Genomic DNA, 25,137 nt, shown 5'->3' with positions numbered 1-25,137 from the left:
CGGGTACTTGTGTTCTTCCTCGGGAAATGTGTACGGTGCTAACCGTCATCCTCCACCGCTTCCGCTGCAACTCCACTCTCCCGGTGCCATGAATCCACCTCGCAGGTCCTCTCGTCGTTCTGTATAAATATCTATTCTCATGGCATCTGTCGTCATCCACCGCTTCCGCTGCAATTCTGCTCTCCTGCAGACGCCAATCCAAGGCAAGTATGGAGCCTGCTCAGCTCACCGCTGCTGTTGTGAGCATTGCAAACACCTCGCACATTATCCTGCAGTATGTGCAGAACCTGCAAAAGCAGGCGAGGAGGCTTCGACAGCGCGATCACGATAGTGATGAGGACATGGACACAGACGTCTCTCAAAGCACGGGCCCTGGCAATTTGGACATCATGGTGGTAATGGGGCAGGTTCATGCCATGGAATATCGATTCTGGGCCTATGAAACAAGCACAGACTGGTGGGACCGCATAGTGTTGCAGGTCTGGGATGATTCCCAGTGGTTGCGAAACTTTCGCATGCATAAGGGCACTTTCATGGAACTTTGTGATTTGCTTTCCCCTGCCCTGAAGCGCAAGAATAGCAAGATGAGAGCAGCCCTCACAGTTAAGAAGCAAGTGGCGACAGCCCTCTGGAAGCTTTCAATGCCAGACAGCTACCAGTCAGTCAGGAATCAATTTGGAGTGGGTAAATCTACTGTGGGGGCTGCTGTGATCCAAGTAGCCAACGCAATCACAGAGCTGCTGCTATCAAGCGTAGCGACTCTGGGAAGTGTGCAGGTCATAGTGGATGGCTTTGCTGCAATGGGGTTCCCTAACTGGGGCGATAGACAGAACGCATATCCCTATCTTGGGACCGGACAACCTTGGCAGCCAGTATGTAAACCGCAAGGGGTACTTTTCAATGGTGCTGCAAGAACTGGTGGATCACAAGGGACGTTTCACAGACATCAGCGTGGGATGGCCAGGAAAGGTGCATGACGCTCGCATCTTCAGGAACTCTGGTCTGTTTGGACAGCTGCAGGAAGGAACTTACTTCCCAGACCAGAAAATTACCGTTGGGGATGTTGAAATGCCTGTAGTTATCCTTGGGGACCCAGCCTACCCCTTAATGCCATGGCTCATGAAGCCATATACAGGCACCCTGTACAGTAGTCAGGAGCAGTTCAACTATAGGCTTAGCAAGAGCAGAATGGTGGTAGAATGGGCATTTGGATGTTTAAAAGCTTGCTGGCACAGTTTACTGACCAGGTTAGACCTCAGCGAAACCAATATCCCCATTGTTATTGCTGCTTGCTGTGTGCGCCACAATATCTGTGAGAATAAGGGGGAGATGTTTATGGTGGGGTGGGAGGTTGAGGCAAATCGTCTGGTGGCCGATTACGCACAGCCAGACATGAGGGCAATTAGAAGAGCACAGCTGGGCACGCTACACATCAGAGAAGCTTTGAAAACCAGTTTCATGACTGGCCAGGCTACGGTATGACAGTTCTGTTTGTTTCTCCTTGATGAAAACCTGCCCCCTTGGTTGACTCTACTTCCCTGTAAGCCAACCGACCTCCCTCCTTCAGTCACCGCTTTCAGAGGCAATAAAGTCATTATTGTTTCAAAATCATGCATTCTTTATTAATTCATCACACAAATAGGGGGAAAACTCGCAAGATAGCCTGGGAGGGGTGGGTGAGGAGGGAAGCACTGGGTGGGGTGGTGGATGAGGGAGAAGGGAAGGACAAGGCCATACTACAGTTCAAAACTTCTTGAATGCCAGCCTTTATTGCTTGGGCAATCCTCTCGGGTGGAGTGGCTGGGTGCCCGTAGCCTCCCCCCCCCAACCCCCTGCGTTATTGGGCATCGGGGTGAGGAGGATATGGAACTTGGGGAGGAGGGAAGGCAGTTATACGGGGGCTGCAGCGGTGGTCTGTGCTCATGCTGCCTTTCCTGCAGCTACACCAGACGCCTGGGCGTGTCAGTTTGCTCCCCCATTAGACTCAGCATTGCATCCTGCCTCCTTTCATCATGCTCCTGCCTCCTCTCATCACGTTCCTCCCTCCTCTCATTGCATTCATTTAACACTTTCCTGGTCTCTGCCATTGTTTGCCTCCACGCATTCTGCTGAGCTCTTTCAGTGCGGGAGGACTGCATGAGCTCTGAGAACATTTCATCGCAAGTGCGTTTTTTTTGCCTTCTAATCTGTGCTAGCCTCTGGGACGGAGATGATAGGGGGAGCGTAGAAACATTTGCAGCTGTAGGAGGAAAAAAAGGGAGACTAGTATTTAAAAAGATACATTTTAGAGAACAAAGGGAAGACTATTTCACACTGAATCAAGTGATTCACATTACATAGCACATGAGCTTTTGATACATGGTCGCATTTTGCCTCTTATATTGAGTGCCTGCCGGTTTGGTGTGAGACATCACACACGCTCAGCTGGGCAACAGTATTCGGCTTGCAGGCAGTCATGGTAAGGCAAAGGGTTTCGTCTTCTTCAATCTTCATAACATGTGGGAACGGTTTCAGACAGCAGCACCCTCCTTTCCCATACCAAACAAAGCCCGTTGGGTTGGCCATTTAAAAGGAGGGACTGCGGTTTTAGGGTGAATGTAAAGCACAACCCAACCCCCCACCCCAATTCTCTAGGATGATCACTTCACCCCCCGCCCCCCACCGCGTGGCTAGTATCAGGGAAAATCCTTGTCAGCCAAACACAAACAGCTCAGCATGAAAGGGCCTCCCCCCATCGCGTGGCTAACAGCGGGGATGATTTCTTTTCAGCCAAAGGCAAACAGCCCAGCAGGAACGGGCATCTCTGACTGTTCCCTTAAACAAATTTCCTGTATTTGAACCAGGTGACCGTGAATGATATCACTCTCCTGAGGCTAACACAAAGAGATAAAGAACGGACGTTGCTTGAATGCCAACAAAGCCTGGGCCCATTCGCTGCAATGCTTTATTCTGCAATGATTCCAGACTACTTGCTATTGGCTTGGCATGGTAAAAGTGTCCTACCATGGAGGACGGTATAAGGCTGACCTCCCCAGAAACCTTCTGCAAAGGTTTTTAGAGTACCTCCAGGAGAGCTTCATGGAGATGTCCCTGGAGGATTTCCACTCCATCCCCAGACACGTGAACAGACTTTTCCAGTAGCTGTACTGGCCGCGAATGCATCCCTAGTCTTCAGGGCAAATTAATCATTAAACATGCTTGCTTTTAAACCCTGTATTATATTTACAAAGGTACACTCACCAGAGGTGTCTTCTCCGGTTTCATGGTCCGGGAGCCCGCCTTGGGAGCATATTGGCTCCAGGGTGATGAACAGTTCCTGGCTGCTGGGGAGAAGGGATTCACCACTTGCCTGCTGTGCACTATCCTCAACCTCCTCCTCCTCCTCATCTTCCTCATCCACACAATCCTCATCCCTGTTGCATGAGACTCCCCCCTTGCAGGTGCACGGACAGTGGTGGGGTAGTATTAGTAGTAGTAGCCCACCTAGAATTGCATGCAGCTCATCATAGAAGCGGCATGTATGGGACTCTGACCCGGAGTGACCATTTGCATCCTCTGTTTTTTGGTAGGCTTGCCTCAGCTCCTTAACTTTCACGTGGCACTGCTGTGTGTCCCTGTTGTAGCCTCTGTTCATCATGCCTTTGGCATTTCATCTTTTAACGGAGTTCTGCCTGCATGGATTCTTCTCCCCATGCAGTGATCAGATCAAGTACCTCCCATTCGGTCCATGCTGGAGCTCTTTTGCGATTCTGGGACTCCATGGTCACCTGTGCTGATGAGCTCTGCATGGTCACCTGTGCTGATCAGCTCGCCACACTGGCCAAACAGGAAATGAAATTCAAAAGTTCCCGGGGCTTTTCCTGTCTGCCTGGCCAGTGCATCTGAGTTGAGAGTGCTGTCCAGAGCAGTCACAATGGAGCATTCTGGATAGATCCTGGAGGCCAATACCATCAAATTGCATCCACACTACCCCAAATTCAACCCAGCGAGGTCGATTTTAGCACTATTCCCCTCTCTGGGGAGGAGTACAAAAATCGATTTTAAGAGCCCTTTAAGTCGACAAAACAGGCTTGGTCGTGTGGACAGGTGCAGGGTTAAATCAACCTAATGCTGCTAAATTCGATCTAAACTTGTAGTGTAGATCAGGGCAAAGTTTGCAGACGATACAAAATTACTCAAGATAGTTACGTCGAAAGCTAACTGTGAAGAGTTACAAAGGGATCTCACATAACAGGGTGACTGGGCAACAAAATTGCAGATGACATTTAATGTTGATAAATGCAAAGTAATGCACATTGAAAAGCGTAATCCCAAATTATGTATACATACAAAATGATGGGGTCTAAATTAGCTGTTGCCACTCAAGAAAGAGACCTTGGAGTCATTGTGGATAGTTCTCTAAAAACATCCAGTGTGCAGTAGCAGTCAAAAAAGCTAACAGACTGTTAAGAACCATTATGAAAGGTTTTTAGATAATAAGACTGCAAATATCATATTGCCACTATATCAATTCAAGGTACGCCCACACCTTGAACACTGTGTGATGTTCTGGTCACCACATCTAAAAAAAGATGTATTAGGCTTGGAAAATATACAGAGAAGGGCAACAAAAATTATTAGGGTTATGGAACAGCTTCCATGTGAGGAGAGATTAATAAGACTGGGACTGTTCAGCTTTGAAAAGAGATGACTAAGGAGGGATACAATAGAAGTCTACGAAATCATGAATGATGTGGAGAAAGTGAATAAGGATGTGTTGCTTACCCCTTCACATAACACAAGAACCAGGGGTCACCCAATGAAATTAATAGACAGCAGGTTTAAAACAAACATAAGTACTCATTCACAAACAGACAGTCAACCTGTGGAACCCATTGCCAGGGGACACTGTGAAGGCCAAAAGTGTAACTGGATTAAAAAAAGGATTAAATAAGTTAATGGGGGATAGGTCCATCAATGGCTATTAGTCGAGATGGTCAGGGATGCAACCTCATGCTCTGGGAGTCCCTAAAGCTCTGGCTGCTAGAAACTGGGACTAGATGACAGGGGATGGATCACTCAATAATTGTCCTGTTCTGTTCATTCCCTCTAAAGCGTCTAGCACTGGCCACTGTCAGAAGACAGGATACTGGTTTAGATGAACCATTGGTCTGACCCAGTGTGGCCATTCTTATGTTAGTTACAATATATTGTCTTTCCTTGAAGAATGTATCTTTGATTTGTAAAGAATTTCTTGACATTTCAGTTGTTCAGGGATGACTAATATAACAACCCGTACAGTGTTTTGGAAAACAGTTCAGATGCCCCTCAGATAGTTTCATCCTACACCAGTCTATATTTCAGTCTGCTTCCAGATCAATAATAATATATAGTTTCATAGCTATGTAATTATTACTGTTTTGTGTATTGCACCTTTAAATCTCTAGGAGTCTGCTGGAGCTACCATTTTGTGGCAGCCTGTTGCAGACGATGCACATACTGTGCTCTATCATGAAGATCTGGCTTTGGTTATTTCTTGTAGAAGAATGGACTCACTGCTACTGTGCCCATTTGTAGCTGGTGGTGGCACAGTTGCCTTCTTCTCTCGTACCCCTTGCTGACAGTCACTCCAGTCCTGCCTCTCCTTGCAACTTGACCCTCCAGGCATGTCATTTTAAAGTCTCTCCTATTCCAAAGGACTGCTGTCCCAAGTCTACATAAAAAGATACCTAAAGTTCCATTCTCTTCCACCCCTCTTCCTGGGGAATTACTAAGGCCCACAGGTCCTCAGCTGGGATCTTCAACATAGACCATGCAAGGAAATCCCCACACAAGTAGTTCTAGTCACACTCAGCTGCCAGTACTTTGCTAAACCCTGTCATGAAGGGAGAACCCCACATCTCCTGACATCTTGGTACTCCATCAGTCACAGCTCCATATTAAACCATTGTTTGGGCCCAATGCAGTGAGAATCACCATCTCTTGTGGCCTTTGCCTTTTAACTGTCCACACACAAGGTTTTCCTAGCCTCAGGTGGCCAGGCCTAACACCCTCAGCTTCCTGGGCTAACTTTCCAGGTCCCATGCCCTCCTTTCTCAGGACTTCTTGAAATGACTCAGCCTAATTATTGTGAAGTTCTTTTTGGCTCTTATTTCAGAGTGTGGGCTCTCAGATTTCTTCCTGGCTCAGGCCCCTCTAGTTCTGGCTGCAAGCTTCAGGCCTCCCAGCCATCTCTCTGCCTGTAGCCCAAGAGAGAAAACTCCCAACTACCTCTCACCTAGGTATTCTCCCTGTGCCTTTTCCACTACTCTGTGCTCCTTTCCTTTATGAAGACCCAGCTTCTCCCCCAGTTGGGCCTCCTCTTCAATTGGACCTAGCCTTCCCTCCAGGTGCAAGCAGGTGCCTTAATTGAGCTCTCTAGCTCCAGTTAACCATTTCAGTGCCAATATGAGGTAGATAGCCCACCACACAGCCCTTAATCTAAAATACAATTAATTCAGACTGAGAGGATATAGCTGATTTTTTGCATATGGGAAAAGCATATCAAGTAGGTTTGATGCTTGGCCCCTGAGAACACCAAATGGAGAAAAAATTAGCCTGGTTATGTCTTTTGTGGAAGGTTTGACTGTAAAAAGGCACAGACTCCATGTTTCGAGTGTAGGAAGGCAGGGTTTTCTCATCCCTTAGCAGTCAAAATATCTCACACTAGACCTCTTTCTGGATGCACCTCTCCCTCGACCCTTATTTTAGATTCAAATCTATCATCATGGGATATTTCCCTCTATTACTGGACACTATATACTCAAATACTGAATTAGGAACAGAAACACAGATCCACTAAGGTTCTTGGGTGCCTAAACCCCAGATTTAGGCACCTAAATTCAATTTTTAGGCATCGCTGCAATCCACAAACCACCTGCTCAGCTACTGCTTAACCCCATAGGCACCCAAACTCACTCAGCGCCTAAGCTTTTGCAGTAAAAGTTCCCTATGTGCCTATGTTTCTGCCTCTGGACATGTGTATTACTGCCTCCCTCTAGGTGTCTGGATGCCCATCTCCTGTCTAACCCTCAGTGCAATCCCTGGACTGGGAGAAGATAGGTGGGGAAACTCCTAATTCGCCTCAGGGACCCAATCCTGTAGGCATGCTCAGAGGCTGCCTAACTCCATACAAAAGAGCTGGAGGGGGAACCTCCCTTATAACCTTTAGCCAGGTGGTTAGGGTACTCACCTGGGATGTGAGAGACCTCCCAGTTTAAATCCCCCCTCTGCCTGGTGAGGTGAAAGGATCTGCATAGGGATGTGCTACCTCTCAGCTGAGTGCCCTAGCTACCAGGTTATAGAGTCATTATCAATCTTTCTGGTGCTCAATTAGTATTTAATTAATTAATCAAGTGGAACAACTTTCATAGAAGAGATTGAGGGAGATCCACATCAGACTAATCTATAATCCAGTGGCTCAGACACTCTCCTGAGAGGTGGCAGAACCCTATTCAAATCCCTTCTCTTCATCAGGTGGAGGGGGGACTTCAACCTGTGGCCTCCTACATCCTGGAAGTGTACCCTAAGTACTGGGCTAAAAGTTATAAAGGTGAGCCTCTTCATTTTGTGTGGCATTAGACAGCCTCTGAGCATGTCTGCTGGATTGGACCCCAGAAGCGTGTTTGGCAGAGGAGCACCCATCTTCTCCTGGTTCATGGATTGCCAGCAGAGAGAGGTGACTAAATCCAGGCATCATGGAGGCACCTGTCTTCATGAGGCAGACGGGGTGTAAGACACATCCCTCTGGTCGACATCTCTCATTGGCAAGGTTAGGCATCACGCCTCCTGGCATGCTGGATTTTGTAGCTCACATTCTAAGGTACCTATCTCTCCCCATATATTGTAGAGGGAGCCTAGGCACCTAACTCAGGCTTTGTGAATCACAGTGTGGTTCCTGTGATTTTTCTAGGTGTTAGGCATTGCAACACGGAGAGTTTGTGGAGCTGGGTCCAAAGGCTTCAAAATTGTTAAAAGAAGTTAATTTATCTTCTAACAATCTGGATCTCTTCATTTGGTTCTACAATGTAGATCACCAATTATTTATAAAATTGTTGTTAAATATAATTAAGAATTACTACAGCAACTGAAAATTGCCACATTGTCTGTTTGCTGCTGTTAGAAATCAGAGTTTTGCCAGGTGTCCAGGATCAGACAAAAACAGTTCTATTGTTTAGAAAATGTGTGTGCGGGTGTTAGTTTTATGCTGATTTAGCCTGAAGAATGTAAATGTTTTCTACAAAAATCAAACGTCTTCATCTCTTCTCAGCACAACTACTGCAATTCCCTTCTGTACGGCCTGCAAATCCCAGCTTTCCAGATTCCAAAATTCACAAAAAACTGCTGCCTGCCTTCTCACATGCACAAAGAAGCATGAACTTATCACTCCCATTCTCACACAATGCCAGTAGCTCAGCATTCATTTCAGTATACTGTTCAACACTGACCTTGCTTTTAAAACCTTTCACATACTTAGTCCCCTGCAACTATGTAGCTGACTTCATGGACTTTGTCTCTCTTTCTGCTCTTCTTTTCAGGCCCTCCACTTGTCTAGAACAATACTCATTAATATGTTTTGCACTTATATAGTATGTTCATCTGAAGATCTCACAACCCTTTACAAAGATGGATAAGTATTTCTCCCATTTTAGAAATGGTGGGGAAACAGAAGTTAAGGTTGAAAGCCAAGATTTTCAAATATGGCTGGCTAAAGTCAGGCATGATTCTGAAAAAGAGGTTTGATTCTCAAAAGTACAGAGCACCCAAACAGCTCCCAACTGACCTCAGCACCTCTGAAAATCAGGCCACTGATTTAGGTGATAATTAATATGGATTTTGATATCTCATACCCAAATTTGAAACTTTTGATCTAAGAGACTTGTTGGCCACAGTGGGAGTAGATTTTCTGGAATTTTTAAAAACAAATATTGATTTCAGACCCGATCTAGCAAAGCATTTAAGCACATGTTTAATTTTAAGTATGTGAGTAGAACTAGTAACTTCAAAGGGACTTTTCACATGTTTGAAGCTAAGCCCCATGCTGAAGTGCTTGCTAAATCATTGCCTTAGCCATTCTGCTTGCAGAAGCTTCCTTTTAATCCTATTAGCTCCACCTCATTTAAAACTTTCTGCAGTATTATTTTTCTTGGGAGCTTTCCTGCAAGGTGATTTCAGTGGAAATGCAGGTGCCCAGACAGTTCCCAAAGGCAGATGCTCGCCCCAAATTTGGGCCTGAGCAAGAGAGTCAACATGTAGCTTGGATTCCTGAGCCATCTCATTTTTGTAGGAAAAGATCCACTCTGAGAGTGTATTGAGGACAATGGAACATTTTTACAGTTGTTTTCATTGCCTGTGCTCATTTTAACAATCTATTCCTTTCCCAGCAAAGCATGGTACAAATCAATACAAAGCCCTTCTAAAAGCAGTCTGTATGAAACTTTAAGCAGAATGGTTAATTAATTCTTCTTTTTCTCTCATTATTCGTATTTTTACAAGCAAAGAACACAATGTCCACAGCTTACATAACGGGTAATGGGAAAACATTGCATTTGCAATTGTATTTGGTTTAGAAATCCCCAAACAGGAAATTATGTTTGTTTGCTTTTTCGTAGGTCTCATGTGCTCCAGGCATTTGAAATATTCACAAATTAATAACGCCCCACTCACATTGCACAAAGCATTGCTGCCAGTTCTTTTTGAGTTTCCTTCCTCCCCTTCTTCTTCAGATTCCATGGAATAAAATTAGCAGCTGTCTGCCAGGGTGAACATTTCATTTCAAAGTTCCGAGAAGGTGCTGACTGTCTGCCAGCTACTGAATTAAGAACAAAACAAATTACAAGCAACATCTTCCAACTTTCAATTACCTTTGGCTGAAAATGTGCATTTCTAGCCATGTGAACACTAAATCCACCATTGAACATTCAGAAAACAGATGTTTTAGAAAGGATACTTTAATATTACAAGAAAGATAAGGCAACACTTGATTAAAATAAGAATTGGATATTGATTAGTTTTACTAAAATTAAAGCTGCTAGATTCCTTATTTATGGTCAGAAGGACCTTGTAACAATTTGAAGTTTAAGCTGGTGTAAATTAGCACAGCTCCACTAGTTTCAGTAGAGCTATGCTTATTGACACCATCTAAGGATCTGACTCTTAAATTTCTAAATGGTATCTTAAAACCCTGTGAAGCACGGAATTCTGAAGGTGTTATCATTTATACACTAATATTTTTAAAACACAGATATCAGTTTGTAGTGCATATAATTCACTTGAAAAAATACATTACTGGTTCTTTTACTGAAGAATTTGAGGTAAGGTGCAATATGGCATATCCAATGAGTTATCAATTGTCTTCAGTTTCATAATTTTCCATGTGCAAACTTTTTATTTAATGCTTATCCAAAAGTCCTTTTTTAAAAAAAAAAAAAAACTTGCTTGTTTTAGTTTTATATCAATCTTTCCATTGCTGAACAAATTTTAAACAGCCTCACTTATTCTGCTTCTGACAGATTAAGAGAGTAGGCAAAATTGTGCAAAATGTTCAGAAGAGTACGTTGTTTTGAAAGCACATTTTTACCTGGTTTGGTGGTTGTGATTGATTTGGTTCTGGTTTCCTGATTGGCTGAGCCTATTTCCAGGTAGTGCAGAAGTTTTGTTTGCATAGCACTGACGGTCTGGATCCCAGATTTAAAACAAAACAACAACAACATATAGTTTTAAAAAAAGGACCCTCTCCTGCAAACACTTCTGGTTTTAGTGCTTATTGCCATGAACAATCTCATTGAAGTCAAAAGTGTTATTGGAGGATTGGGCTCTGATATTGGCAACAAATTAGAGAACTAAATCCAGAAAGGATGAGATGTAAATGAATGGAAAATATAATAAGAAGAATTATGCCAATATCACACCCTTAGATCCAGAATTTTATCTCAGTTATACTAGTGTAAATCCAGAGTGACAATATTTACTTCACTTCAGTTATTCTAGATCAAAAAGAAAAGGAGTACTTGTGGCACCTTAGAGACTAACCAATTTATTTGAGCATAAGCTTTCGTGAGCTACAGCTCACTTAAAGCTTATGCTCAAATAAATTGGTTAGTCTCTAAGGTGCCACAAGTACTCCTTTTCTTTTTGCGAATACAGACTAACACGGCTGTTACTCTGAAACCTGTCATTATTCTAGATCAGTGATTTTTAACCTGTGGCATGCAGACCCCTGGTGGTCCACAGACTATGTCTAAGAGGTCCGGGAAAGGTGACTAGGAAAATAAAATTTCAGATCCCCAAAAAGGCATGCCATTTTTCTGATCAATCATTGGGTATGTGAATACTCCCACCTACAGGTCAAAACTTGGAAGTATTGTCATTACTAGAGAAGCCCACTGTTTAGGGCCCTGTCTCATGCTGTGTCAAATGCTGTGCTGAGCATGTGAAACGTTTATAGTTGAATTCTGTTCAGTCAGTTTTCAGTCTGAGACTTCTATGGTAGGGGTCCGCAGACCACAGGTTGAATTTCCAAAGGACATTCAAGATGAAAAAAGGTTAAAAACCCACTGTTCTAGATTTACACAACTATACATTAGGTAAAAATCTGGCATCCTACTCAAGCATCTTTGAATTTTTTATTCTAAATAATTCCCCATTCATACTTCTCTTCCTAATCTCTCTCACTCTAATATGAAATGTTATTCTAAAATAAACTACCTTACAACAATTAGTTTATCAGTTCTATCTAGGTAAGAATATGTAGACTAGAAGCAATAGACGAGAGTGTGTTCATCTAGTAGCAGCAAAGTGAAGCAGGAGTGTCTAGTTCCAATTATAATCATCAATCCCATTTCCACTCAGGCAGCTGTAAGAGGCACTGAGGTGTTTATGCTGGAGGAGGACCTCAGTAGTAATCTTTACTCTAAATGGTGCACACTGCTGTTGCTTGCCATTTAAATTGTAGTTTTATTGACTTGCATTGGAGTTATATGATATTCTTTAAGTTTTGAAATTTAGTCATGCAAGATGTATTACATTTTTTAGCTTCATCTGGCTATTCCTTAGTAAAAGGAAAACAAAAAAATGCATGACTGAACCAATTAAGTAAATCCAGCAGTAAACTGCGTTCAATTTTAGCACATCTCAGAAGAAGGTGGTGACTTTTATTCCGCCTCTTTCCTTTGCCCTAGTGTTCTCAGTTGGAGAACAAGGATTGACACCAGCTTTCTTTGGAAAGACTTCTGTTGGCTTTCGTTTGAGTGGAATGCTGTCATTCTGAATACAGGGAAATCTCTCAGGATATCATCAAAGGATGCAATGAGAATTTGATCTTTATTATTTGTATTATGGTAATACCATAAAACTGCAGTCAGGATTGGACTTCATTATATTAGGTGTTGTACAAATATATAGCCTAGACAGTATAATAACGCTTCAAAAGAAAGTGAAGCCCAGAAAATTCCTGGCCGATTGTCAATGTTGTCATAGGGAGATTCCTTCCTGAACCCTACTGCAATTGGCTCATACCCTGGAGCATGACAATGAGTTACTTGGTCTTAACCTGTATGATTACAAATGTTATAATTGGTCATAAAGTTATCTAATCTAGTTTATAAATCCAGTGCTTGTCTCTATGAGCCCCTATGATTGTGAATTCCACAGGCTGATATAGTCATTTATGAACAAGTATCTTCACTTATTTGTTTTAAATCTACCTGCTTTTAACTCATCAGGTGACACTCCCTGTTCTCTTACTATGGGACAAAGGAGAGACTGAGCAGTTTTAACTATACTCTCCATAATACTACAACTCCCCTCTTGCCATTGAAGACCCATGGACAGTTTTTCTCCACACATTTCTAAAATCCTCACTAGTGGAATGAGAACTGTAATAGAAAAAAGGATTGAGTCCCTCCCTACTTTCACTGAAAACCATCACTATAGTGATTGTAAATGCAGCAAAAATATGCCAAGGTCATACAAACATCACGCAGAATTGTCAGCTCCCAAAGCTGGCATCAGTCTCTCTTTCATTGCCCTGGCAAACAGTGAACAGATAACAGGATACTGAAGACTATGGTGTTGACCTTTCCCTATTGGCTGGAGTGTATTTAAACTCAGCTCCTCTTAAGAATGATCTCAGACCAGCAGAGCTAAAACTTTTAAAGAGAAGGCCTTTGGTGTCTCTTTGGCAAAACATGCTGCTTTCTACAGAGAAGGGGCCAGATTCTCTCTCACTTAGGGCTTGTCTACATGTGAACAGGTTTCAGAGTAGCAGCCGTGTTAGTCTGTATACGCAAAAAGAAAAGGAGTACTAGTGGCACCTTAGAGACTAACAAATTTATTTGAACGTAAGCTTTTGTGAGGTACAGCTCACTTCATCGGATGCATGCAGTGGAAAATACAGTGGGGAGATTTATATACACAGAGAACATGAAACAATGGGTGTTACCATACACACTGTGACAAGAGTGATCAGGTAAAGTGAGCTATTGTGAGCTGTATGAGCTTATGCTCAAATAAATTTGTTAGTCTCTAAGGTGCCACAAGTCCTCCTTTTCTTTTTGCGGATACAGACTACCACGGCTGCTACTCTGAAAACTACTCTTATTGCAGAATCAGAGTGTCTTTTTCTGGTTTGCTTTAATCCACAACAGCTATTCCCACTTTATACGCACACCCTACCTTATTCTGGAACAGCTTCCCTGTGTAGACTAGCCATTATACTGAAGTCAATGGGAGTAGCTCCTGTGTAATAGAGCAGAAATGGGTTACTTTCCTCTTCCAAACAGCTTTTTTCCTGCAGCTGTCAGATCTGTAATGCTGTAGCAGTTGAACTATTAAGATGGTTTCCAAATGTCACGCACCATTGATTAGGAAACAGGTTTTGATACCACAGAATTTGTTCTTTGCCGAATTACTGATAATTTCAGGATGTCATGAGGCTCATTGTGAAGCATCATGAGATGTCTGACATGGAAAAATATAGAATAGTCCTGTTCAGATAAAGCCAGATTTAACTGAAGTTAGAAATTAATTAAAGGATATATGTCCATGGGGTATGGGCTCTATTCTGGCTATTACAGACAGACAATATATGGAAACAGTGCAGTGGCAAGAAAATTACAAGTATATGCTAAGAGGGAATGGAAATGTTAACTACACAGATTGTTACAAAGCAACCATTATAATATAGTACAGAAAAAGAATAAATATACTATATATTGAACACATGTGTTTTTCAATTTAACCTTATCAGATGAAAAATAGGTCTCTTCCAATGACCAGTCCATGAAAAATTATAAGCAAAATACACCTCCTAAATTCCACTATTCAAGAATAGTTCTGCCCTTAGTCATACCCATGAAACCCTGTTGAAACCAGTGAGGTTGTAAGGGCAGAATTTGACCCTTTGTCTATGCAATTGAGATATCAGAAGGTAGAACAGTGGGCAGAATGTGTCCAGCTGTGTAAAAGATTCAGTGCAAAATCCAGAGATTGTAAGCTTTTTGGGGCAAGGACCATCTCTTGGTTCTGTGTTTGTACATTTTGATAGTGCAACCAAAGTAAGGCCCAATTAACAGTGAAATGACTGTGATTATACTTTCTTAATAAATTAGTGTCCCCTACTTTACTCACTATAGGTTCAATCTTTCAACAGGCAAAGCACACTGAACTCCCATCAGCAGAGGAGTTGAGGGCAATCGGTACCTCACAGGAGTGCTCAGCACCTTGCAGGGTCAAATCCTAGAACAAATGGTTTACTAACACACTGCCAACTTATTCCCCAACTTGGCTTTCAAAAGAAAATAAATTCTTTTCAGAAATCGAATCGTCTCCCCTGTCATAGATGTCATTGACTGGAAGACTTTTCAGTATCATCACTCTGTGGACCTGCAACGAGGTGGTTTTGATTGGAAATTAGATTTCCATTGGGAGCCGCTGCCAGAGCATGAAGAGAAGGTACGCCAGTCTGCCATCAGCCCCATCAGGTAACAGTTCATCAGCCAATATGCTTACTCTCCCCTCAGCAACACAATCACAAAATCTAACACACCCTCCAGCTAACTGAGAAGAGAGAGGATTATATTCACAGGTTTTTTTGGCCCATAATTTTTGAGAGGAGAGGGTTATTGGTTTACATTAAGTTTACATATCCGGTAGGTTTTAATTTATTAATAATATTATTAGACTACAATAGGGTCTATGTTATGGCACCTGCTTTCCAGACACAGACATTGATCCAAACAGTGTACAATCTGACAGCGGGGCTGGAACAATTTGTATAGTGTGGGTGCTGAGAGCCATTGAACCAAACTGTAAACCCTGGATATAACGGAAACCACTTTAAGCCAGGGGGTGTGGCAGCACCCCCAGAATCTGTAGTTCCAGCACCTACACAAACTGAAAAGACAAGGAATGGGGGGAGGGGAAGATGCCATATACAAAGTTATTAGGATAATGATAGTCACGTGGCTTATTAACTACATGTTGATGTGGGGGTATGTGTGTGTATAAGTTTAAAATATGCTAATTTCCCCATCCCTTGACCCTCACTCAACCATTCCTCTCTTGCCTCTTTCTCCTGTACCAATTTCCAACTTCAATTCCATATTTCCTTCCCTCCATAGAGTTGAACAAGTCAGTCATGCAATAAATGAAATAGATTAATAGTTGATGTACTCAATTAGGCTCAGATCCTCAAGGATACTTAGGCACCTAACTCCAAATTGAAAGCAAAAGGATTTTATATGGAGTAGAAGAAAGTGTGGGAATTGCGGTAAGAGAAGCAGATGACTGAGGTGGAGCAGCGGGGAGAGGGATGACAAAATAAGAGACAAGCAGGGAGAAGTAAAGTGTGGCAGAATTATGCAGAGCCTTAAAGGCAGCCACAAGAAGTCTGAGCTTAGTGGAGGTGGACAAGGGGGGGCGGGGAGGGGCCAGAGGAGGGTTTCAAGTGGGGAGATGTGGTCAGATCAACATGTGAGGATAATCTTATCTGCTCTATTTTTATGGCCTGGAGGAGGTGATGAAGTATTTGAGATGAGAATCTGGGGGAGGTTTAATCTTTTTTCTCTGTTCACCCAGCTAAGAGCCTCAAAATATTGTGCAGGAAAAAAAAAAAGGCTGCAAGATTTGGATATCACCTAGAAGTGTCTGAAGAGGGAGGAGTTGAAATTCAGACCTAGTTTACTGAGTGACAGGGAGAATGGTGGTGTGTTCAGTAGTGACAGAGAATGGGTGGAGGTCAGAGGCATTCAATGAAGGTGGCAGTGTAGTGCTGGTTTGGCAAGAAAAATGGTAACATGAAGGAAAAGAGAACAAATATGTAGTGGAAGAAGTCTGTGCAACAATGAGAGTGATTTCTGGGGCATTCAGTGGCACAGAACAAGACCAGACAAATTGGAGGTTGAGGTGAGCCAGGGTTGGGGGTTAGTAGGACAGAGTTTACAGTGGGGGTCAAGAAGGAGAAAAGAGTCAATGGTGGAGGAGAGAAGTGAAGGGATTCAGCAACAGAGTCAGTGGAGAAAGAGGAGGATTGAGCAGGGAGAATGGGGTGGGGTGGGAGGGAATGAGTATAGAAGAGCAGTCATAGACTTGAATGGACTGGAGGTCACAGGGGGCTGGGGAATGTTGGAAGAGATGAGGCAATAACCTGAGAGACAGAACTCTGCTACTGAGAGATCAAAGAAGCAGCAGCCTTTAGTGATTCCACAGTTTAGTTGACCCAATGCCAGGCACATCTCTTGGCTGGTCCACGCTGACCGCAAACTTATGGCCAACATCAGGTCAGCTAACTCAGGTGTTCATAACCATGTTCAAACATAGTAAAATTGTAGGTAAGCCCTAGAATCTAGGCTAATGAGTAACCTTGGTGAGAAGACTGAGGGCAGGACTCAGAAACAGAGAGGGTGCTAAGAGCAAGAGGGTCAGAGGGAAGGAAGCAGCTTCTTCTCTGCACAGCTTTACACAATAGTGTCTTACCTGGGGTGTCTGCAAGTGTAGTTTTGGCCATCTCCGTTTAAAGTAAACAGCAATTGTGTACATTTGTAAAATAAATAAATTACACTGGGAAATACCCTGAGCCCCATCTCTCTCCCAACAGCAAAATGGCTCACTGCAAAGTCCCAAAATCTGAGTACTCAGCAAGTGGAAAGCAACACACACACACACACACACACACACCTACCTTTTAAACTAGAAACACAACTGACACTTTAAAATTCCCCTGCTACCTTCTCAGTGATTATAAGGCCCACCACAGGATCATACATTGTTTTATAGAGACCTCTCCATGATCAGAGTAAATCTCATTCTCTATTTAAACTCTCCATCCTAAATTGCAGCAAGATTCACTTTTAAACTGTGCTCTGTCTAGAAGTCCCGTGGTGCCTGGTGGAGTAGTGGCAATGGACCGACATTACTTCCAAAATATTGGCGCTTATGATTCCGACATGACTCTATGGGGGGCAGAAAACCTAGAATTATCTATAAGGGTAAGAATCTGAAGAAAAATGTCAAGTAACAATTGTGTGTTGAAGAGAACCGCATTTAAGAGCCCAGAAGCAACTTAGAAAATAAAAACCAAGTACAAAACTGCATCAGGTGAAGAGAAATTACTGTTTTCTCAGAGAAATCTACCCCTAAAGTTGTCCAGCAAGATGTCAAGTGACAACACACAGAACCACTAAGTTAGAATCAGTATGTCATCAAAACAAAGTTTCTTTGGCTGACCCTCACCTCGTGAAAGGACAATATTTTTAGCACCTTCTGCAAGCTGCATTTTGCAAATGAACCCTTTCATGCATGTAGTATTTGGAAAGTGTTAGCTGCAGAATCTTAACAACTGGAATGGACACAGCAGTGTGCCTTTAACACATGTTTAACAATTAATGTTAAAGACTTGAGTAAATCAACATGTTACACACATGTTAAAGACACACTGCCTTGTCTACACTAGGCTGTTAATGCACGTGAGCTAACACCTCCCAAATCCTAGTCTAGATAAGGCCTCAGAACACAGGCAACTAAATTATAGCTGCGTCCTTCATAGGTGCACTGGGAGAATGGACTTCCTCCTCCTTCTGAGGGCCTCCTCCTAGGGGCACCCCTAATTTGGCCCCATCAGTATTGCTATCAGATAAAAATGAACCCACAAGGCTACTGGCCAGAACAGATTTTTACTCATGTCAGTGTCTATTTCACCTTGCTTTGCACATCTCGATTACTTACCATTTGCTAAATGGTGTTGATAGCGATGTACTGCCTGCATACCGGATACACCATGTTAGAGCCCTTTTTGTCTTCATCTGTGTTACAGGCCTGGCTCTGTGGTGGTTCTGTTGAAATCCTTCCATGCTCTCGGGTGGGGCACATCTTTCGAAATCACATCCCGCACACTTTTCCCAACGAAGAGGCTGCAGTGAGGAACAAAATCCGAATAGCAGAGACCTGGCTGGATTCTTTTAAAGAGATTTTCTACAAGCATGACACAGTGGCATTCCTAATTAGTAAAGTAAAGACATAAGTGATGGTCCATCTCAGGAGGGAGTAAAGTAAATCCTTACCATTTGGGGAAGGGGAGGAGAGAGAGTTTTTCTTTTCATAGCTGATGAATGCTGCCTGTTAATGTCCCACCTATTGTTTAGCCACTTCCAGAGGGAAGTGAAGAGAAACAGACAGCCAGTACACCAGATTCAGGAAAGCATTTATTGAGGTATAACACTCACAGTAAAGGTGACGTCCTGTTTAGCTCAGGGTTGTCCAGAAGAAACTGGCTGTATTCTCACAAAACTAGAGTGAAGCACACAGGAAGATAACAGAAAGGCTCTAAGAGCGATAGACACCCCAACCATGATACACCAATTAGATTTTCATTTGAGGAGTCATAAGGATGCATTGAAAAGGGGATTGGATACTAGTAGCCATTCTGTCTTACAGTTAGGGTGTGGTACCATAATGACAAAGCATCACTCCTCACAAATCCTCCTGGAGTGACTCAGCCTGCTCCAGAACCACAGTTTAGGTGGTAGCTGTTTGGGTTCAGCCCTGTGACTGAAATATGTCATATACCCAAACATGGGTTTCTTAAAATCCAAACAGCAGAGTTGTTGACAATCCTGCTGCTAGCCCTATTTCTTTGGCTCTGGTACATTTCATTATACCAGGAACCTTTTCCACTCACTGGTAGGGCCGAAGTTTGAGCAGTTTTAGCAAGCAGGTGAAAAAGTAGAATCAGTAAAGGAGAGATGTCATTAATTTTAAAATGCTGTGCTTACAAAACTGAAGACTAATGCTACATCTAGGCAGTGTGTGGGTTGGCACTTAGCACTGTATGAGTTTCCTCAAACAATTTTGGCACTGCATTTCAATCCTCATCTGCCAAACTCCAGTTGCTGTAGTCCTGAGTTGCCCAATCATGCTAAATTTTATGACAAGTTTGAGACTATATCAAACTAATATTTTTCATCTGATTTTTTTCCATCTGAATTTTCTCTTGCTACTTATATTGCAGGACTTGAACCCCATGGGCCAAATTTCCATCTTATTTATACCCCTGCTGTCTCTTTGAGTCAATGAGCTAGCAGTGTAACTGAGAGGAGAATGTGAGCCCAGGTCTGCAGAGATCAATGACTGGTTTCTTATTTCATTTAATAATTAACTGAAGGTGCTTCTTGTTAACCTGGTAATAACTTTATCCTGAGCTAGTAAACCCTTCAGCTTCCAGCGTTGCAGTTTATTTGCTATCAAAACCTTTGCCTTTGGCCTCAAAGTTTATTTTGCTTAGGTTACTGTTATTACCTCACAAATATGAAGTACCCTGAAGTGATATTCATGTTCAGCTAACGTAATATTAATCTATTACCTTCTTCCACATACAGTATTTTTGTGTTAGTATAGCATGGTGTATTAATCCATACAGGTAATGAATGAAATAATTTGCAGTGCATTCACTTGCAATCATCATAATAGTCTCCGCGATTTGTTGAATTAATAGGGTAAATAGGGCCATCTACTGGCCACTGGAAAAATCCAGGGAATATTAGCTGAACATTGACGTCTATTAAGTAATTTTTAAAAAATTTAACCCCAATTTAGATTGCATTATATATTTTTTTCCATTCAGAATTTATTTTTTCTGGGTCTGAACTCTTAGGATGTGGTTTCTTCATCGCAGGCTCAGAGCTGGAATAGTTTATGTGACAGAAGAAAATAACATATCCTATGAATATTATTCAACCATTTATTGTTATTATTTATTACCAGTATTACCGTGCTGCCTAGAAGCCGTCATCATGGACCAGGACACCATTGTGCTGGGCACTGTACAAACACAGAACAAAATGATGGTTCCTGCCCTGTAGAGCGTCTGCAGAAACAAATTATTCACATAATAAAATGAGCAATTAATGGGAAAAATAGTCAAATCAATTGTTTATATGTACAATTTGATCAATATTACTGCATATGTTAGACCAACTTCTAAGCTCTTTCAAGAGAAGATTTTGGTCTGTTAAAGCCAGGGCATTAAATGGCAATCAATAAGCCAAATTCTAACAGCCTATGGAACCCCATTGGTTTCAGTGCAGTTAGTGTAGAATTTGTTTTTTGTTAAAAAGAGGGCAAAGAATTACTGATTTTGCAAGATAATTGTACTTGTTATGGATGATGAAAATCCTTATTCCTACCCCATGTCTCGTCTTTGAGACACTCAATCCCCTTCTTGCCCCAGACTAAATGTTATTTTAGTATAAGTTTACAGGGGGTGTAGAAGTAGTCTGTCTCATTTGTGTAATGCATCTGAGAGACACTAATTGTAACTTGCTGTACATACGGGGTGGCAGAACTGAGCCCTCCCTGGGCAGTATATTTCTTTTACAGCTTCTCAAAACCAAATATATTAATACTTGTTTACTATCCATTCAACTGCCCTATGCTTTCTCATATAAGGCTGAGAAGCCAGACTGCAACGAGCGCCTTCAACTCCAAAAGCGACTGGGCTGTAGAAAATTTCATTGGTTTATATCAAATGTATACCCCGAACTCCACCCACCAGAGTACAAACCAAGATTCTCTGGCAAGGTAAGAGGGAAATTATTATTATTTGTATTACCGGAGTACCTAGAGACCCCAACTGAGATCAGAATCCCATTGTGCTAGGTGCTGTACAAATATATAGTAAGAGACAGTTCCTAGCCTGGACAGTTTACAATGTAAATAGACAACGCAGATAAAGAATTGGAGGGAAAACAAAGGCACAGAGGAGAAAAGTGACTTGCCCAATATCACACAACAAGTTCCAACTCAGGAAGTGAACCCACTTCTCCTGACTCCCAGTCCAGTGCCCTATTCCCTAGCTCATGCTGCCTCCCCAAAAGTTATAGGATTTCACATTTAATAATTATAACTTATTAAAATACACATTTAATAAAACTGCTTAATGGGCCAAATCCTGAGGCTCTTAGTTTCTACTCAGTCCTTTCTCAGGAATGTTCCTATTGACATTAATGAGAGTTTGCCCAGGAAAAGACTAAGCATTGTTTTAGGATCTCAAAATCTGACCCAATTGAAAAGGCTTAGTGGCACCTCAACGAGCGTGAGAGCGAGTATGTGTACATGAGCAGGGGATAACATCCTGAGCTCAGAGTATAGACATAGCCCTAGCATTCTGGTTGATAGATTCAGAAACTGTAATGTAATATATTACTAGTTATCCTCATATTGTATAGAATGATATATAATTCCACGTTTGTCATAACATACCAGGATATGTAATATGGTCATGATACTGAAAACATTCTTGTGACTAATGTATTAAATTCAGTACCATATACACAAACAGGGCAATTATTAAAGGTCATCAGAAAATAGGGTTTTTTGTGGAAAATAGTGACTCTCTGTTGAAAACTGAAAACCCAAACCCAAAAATCTGGAGAGTTTTGGGTGTTCAGTTTTTCTGACAAAAACATCAAACATTTTCAGGGAATACAGACAGTTTCTGCAAAAATTTTAATTTTGTCAAAAACCCAGTTTTCCATAAAAAAAATTGTTGGAAAAGGTTCGACCAGATCTACTAATGATAAAGTGGAGGTTTAACTTTAACTTTGCCAAATAGCATTGGGCCAAGCTGATCTCCTGTGTCACTCTACTGACAAGGCTCAGTTTCGCTCAATATGCGAGACTATTTGATCTTGCCTATGAGTGAAAGAACTCTACTGGCTGAATAATTAGCCATAGCACGTACAATAAAAAGGATACAACCCAAGCATCATTAAAAGTTAATTAAAAGCCGTTTCCTTTTTAACTGATTGTACTGAAATAAAGTACAAATATTTATTTGCAGCTGTACAATACTGGTGTTGGCTTCTGTGCAGATTACAGATCTGCGTGGGGTGCTGCAGAAGGTCCTATTGAGCTGACTCCTTGTAGTGATAATATTAACCAGGTATTGTATATTTAAAGCTTTTGTGTACTGGCATCAAATTTAAGGCCCCGATTCAGGAAGGTATTTAAGCTGGTGCCTAACTAACTTTAAGCACTGACTTCAATAAGAGTACTCATGTGCTTAAAGTTAAACAAATGTTTACATACTTTCTTGAATCAGGGCCTAAATGCTGACCAGCTAAATTACTGCAACAATATGTCTTGCTGATTTTGTCCCATCCAAAAAATTTTGGTTTTTTTTCCATTTGGGAATCAGTTCATCTGAACCTTAAAATATTGAGGTTCACCACACCACTATCCCATGACATTTTCAGTATTCTCTATACTAAAAATGAAAAATGTATGTGATTGGACTGAAACACAACAAATACTGCAGTATATTGAATTATTGCAAATGGTAAATGTCAAGATTTTCATGAAGTTGACTGTTATTTTTTCAATCAGTTTTTGGAAAGTTAAGAAAGGGAAAAATCGTATTTTAGTTAATATAACAGAATGATTACTTAGCATACTGCTTGACAGAACAATAATTTAAAGCAAAGATTTACAATACAGCAAAAACATTCATTCATTCAAATGAAATCTCAGTAAGCAGTCTTTGTCTAATGAAAATACAAACAGCATTGTGACAGCTTTACTGTATTCTACCTCTCCATTTTAAGGTAATATGCAAAGTGTAATTTAACCACCAACACCTAAGATATGTCTGTTCATTTTCCATGACAGATATTTAAAGCTGGCTTCTGTTTTTCACCTGAAATTTTTTGAACATTTTAGGTCATTTTGATATTTAAGTATTTGATCTGCAGCACACTCAGTCATCTACATTAACTAAAGTGTTTCTGTCCATTTGTGGATGCAAAAATGAAAGCCTGGCTTACATCAAGCTAAAAATGAGGTCTTTACTTTTTATCTCCATAGAGGTCAGTCAGCAATACTGAGTTCTGCAATAACATTAAACAATTAGAACTCTATGCTCTGATCCTTTTACATCCAAAACTCCCATTAAAGATAGGGGAAGTTTTGGTAGCTCAAGAAATATAAGACTAGGACTTTAGATTGTATATGCCAATATTTGTGTCTTGATTGGTTTGCAAAAGTTCTGCTTCCTGATTGACTCAAAGATAGATGTTTTCCCCTGAACTTTTAAATTCATCTCTCTTTTTGAATGCTGAGAATGAACTCAGTGGGAGTTGAAACTGTCCAACACATGTGGATTGGGCCTGTGAGTACAAAGTGATTATTTATTATTTTCAGTAGCATCTGGGGAAATGGAAGACTAGGAAGTTTAGGGAACAAATATAGCAACTCTAGAATAACAGAGATGGATTTTTCCCATATTCTGATGTCTGGGAATGTCCCACCAGCCGGACATTCCCAGACCTTTTAAAAAAAACAAACAAACCAGAAAAACATTGCCTACAAATATTATATTCTGCATCTACTTTGTACATGTTATCCAATCCTAAAAACCTTTACTTATGGAAATAGTCCCAGGAAAGTAGTCGTGCAAGGACTACTTGTAAGAAAATAGGTTTGCAGGTTCAGGCCTATTGTGTCTCCTTCATTCATCTTGGCATTGTATGTGAACAGACAGGAAATGATTTTGGATACTAGCAACTAAAAATGAATTGGAATATTCTTCAGCTTTATTAATGCAAACAAACCCTTCTTTTTCTAGCATTTTGAATATAACAGTATGAAGGAAATCCGGTTTGGTTCCGCTCTGCAGTTTTGCTTTGATGTCAGACATGAGAAGGTTATCCTTCAAAACTGTACGCAAGAGGCAGAAAATAACCAGCAACAATGGGATGTCCAAGAGGTGTGTAGTGATTTTGTGATGAAGCTAGACTAACTGAAAACACCCCAAAAGTTGTGGGGAAGGGGTTACCAGAAGTTTTAGATTACGGTTTCACTGCATCACAGTTTGCATCCGAGGTACTGTGAAGCTATTTGTCCTATTCACACCAACTTCCTCATATAAATTTAGTTAAGAATAAGAGTTAAAGCAATCATTCTATAGAACCGCATGCTCTAGAACCCCTTGCTTGGCTTGAATTGGATCCCTTTTGGGAGTAGGGTGCGGCCTTAAAATTCCCCCTCTACTGCAGTATAGGAGTATCTCCTTCTATAAGAATTCAGTATTATTCAGTGGAATTCACCCAGCAAGGTAGGAAATTATCTGCAGCATGGGAAATTTTAAGGCTCCAGGTCAATATATGGAACAAAGTGTTAAAAGAGATCTAGACAGATTTATGAATGGGATTGTATGATGGGTTGCTTGTCATGGTAGGGGGCAGGGCTCAGCAGCCCTGGGACTCACCAGTTTATGTCTTATGTTCCTAGAAGCTCATGCGTCTAGGCTTCAGACAGCTACCTGCAGGGGTCAGGAAGGGATTCCCCCACCGCTGCCAATGTATTCTGTTTTTTTTTTTTTTTTGTCTCCTTCCTGTGAAAGGATGGAAGGACACTGAACACTGGACAGGGTGGGCGAGGGCTCTGAGGTGGCATGAAGCATTCTCTGTCTCAGGTGCTTGGCTGGCTGGTTCTTGCTCATATGCTCAAGGTCTAACTGATCACCATGTGTGGAGTCAGAAAGGAATTTTCCCCCAGGTCAGATTGGTGGTGACCTGGGGGTTTTTTCACCTTCTTCTGCAGCATGTGGGTGAGAGTCACTTGCCAGGA

General features: G+C 41.7%; 1 protein-coding gene across 2 annotated transcripts in view; it reads left to right on the top strand.

Annotated features, from left to right (window-relative positions):
- GALNT15 (polypeptide N-acetylgalactosaminyltransferase 15) overlaps positions 1-25,137 on the top strand; it is a 41,125-nt gene that overhangs the window by 14,247 nt on the left and 1,741 nt on the right. For both annotated transcript variants that reach the window (XM_027822032.3, XM_043540992.1), the window contains 6 exons: positions 14,832-14,999; positions 17,387-17,504; positions 18,329-18,523; positions 20,959-21,090; positions 22,352-22,453; positions 24,134-24,274. In XM_027822032.3, coding sequence (XP_027677833.2) covers positions 14,832-14,999; positions 17,387-17,504; positions 18,329-18,523; positions 20,959-21,090; positions 22,352-22,453; positions 24,134-24,274 — 856 coding nt within the window. The remainder of the gene's footprint in view (positions 1-14,831; positions 15,000-17,386; positions 17,505-18,328; positions 18,524-20,958; positions 21,091-22,351; positions 22,454-24,133; positions 24,275-25,137) is intronic.

Source organism: Chelonia mydas, chromosome 2 (assembly GCF_015237465.2).
Source record: "Chelonia mydas isolate rCheMyd1 chromosome 2, rCheMyd1.pri.v2, whole genome shotgun sequence".
NCBI classification, from domain to species: Eukaryota; Metazoa; Chordata; order Testudines; family Cheloniidae; genus Chelonia; species Chelonia mydas.
The sequence above is the reverse complement of the archived record's forward strand: the minus strand, read 5'-3'. Positions and strand labels throughout refer to the sequence as shown.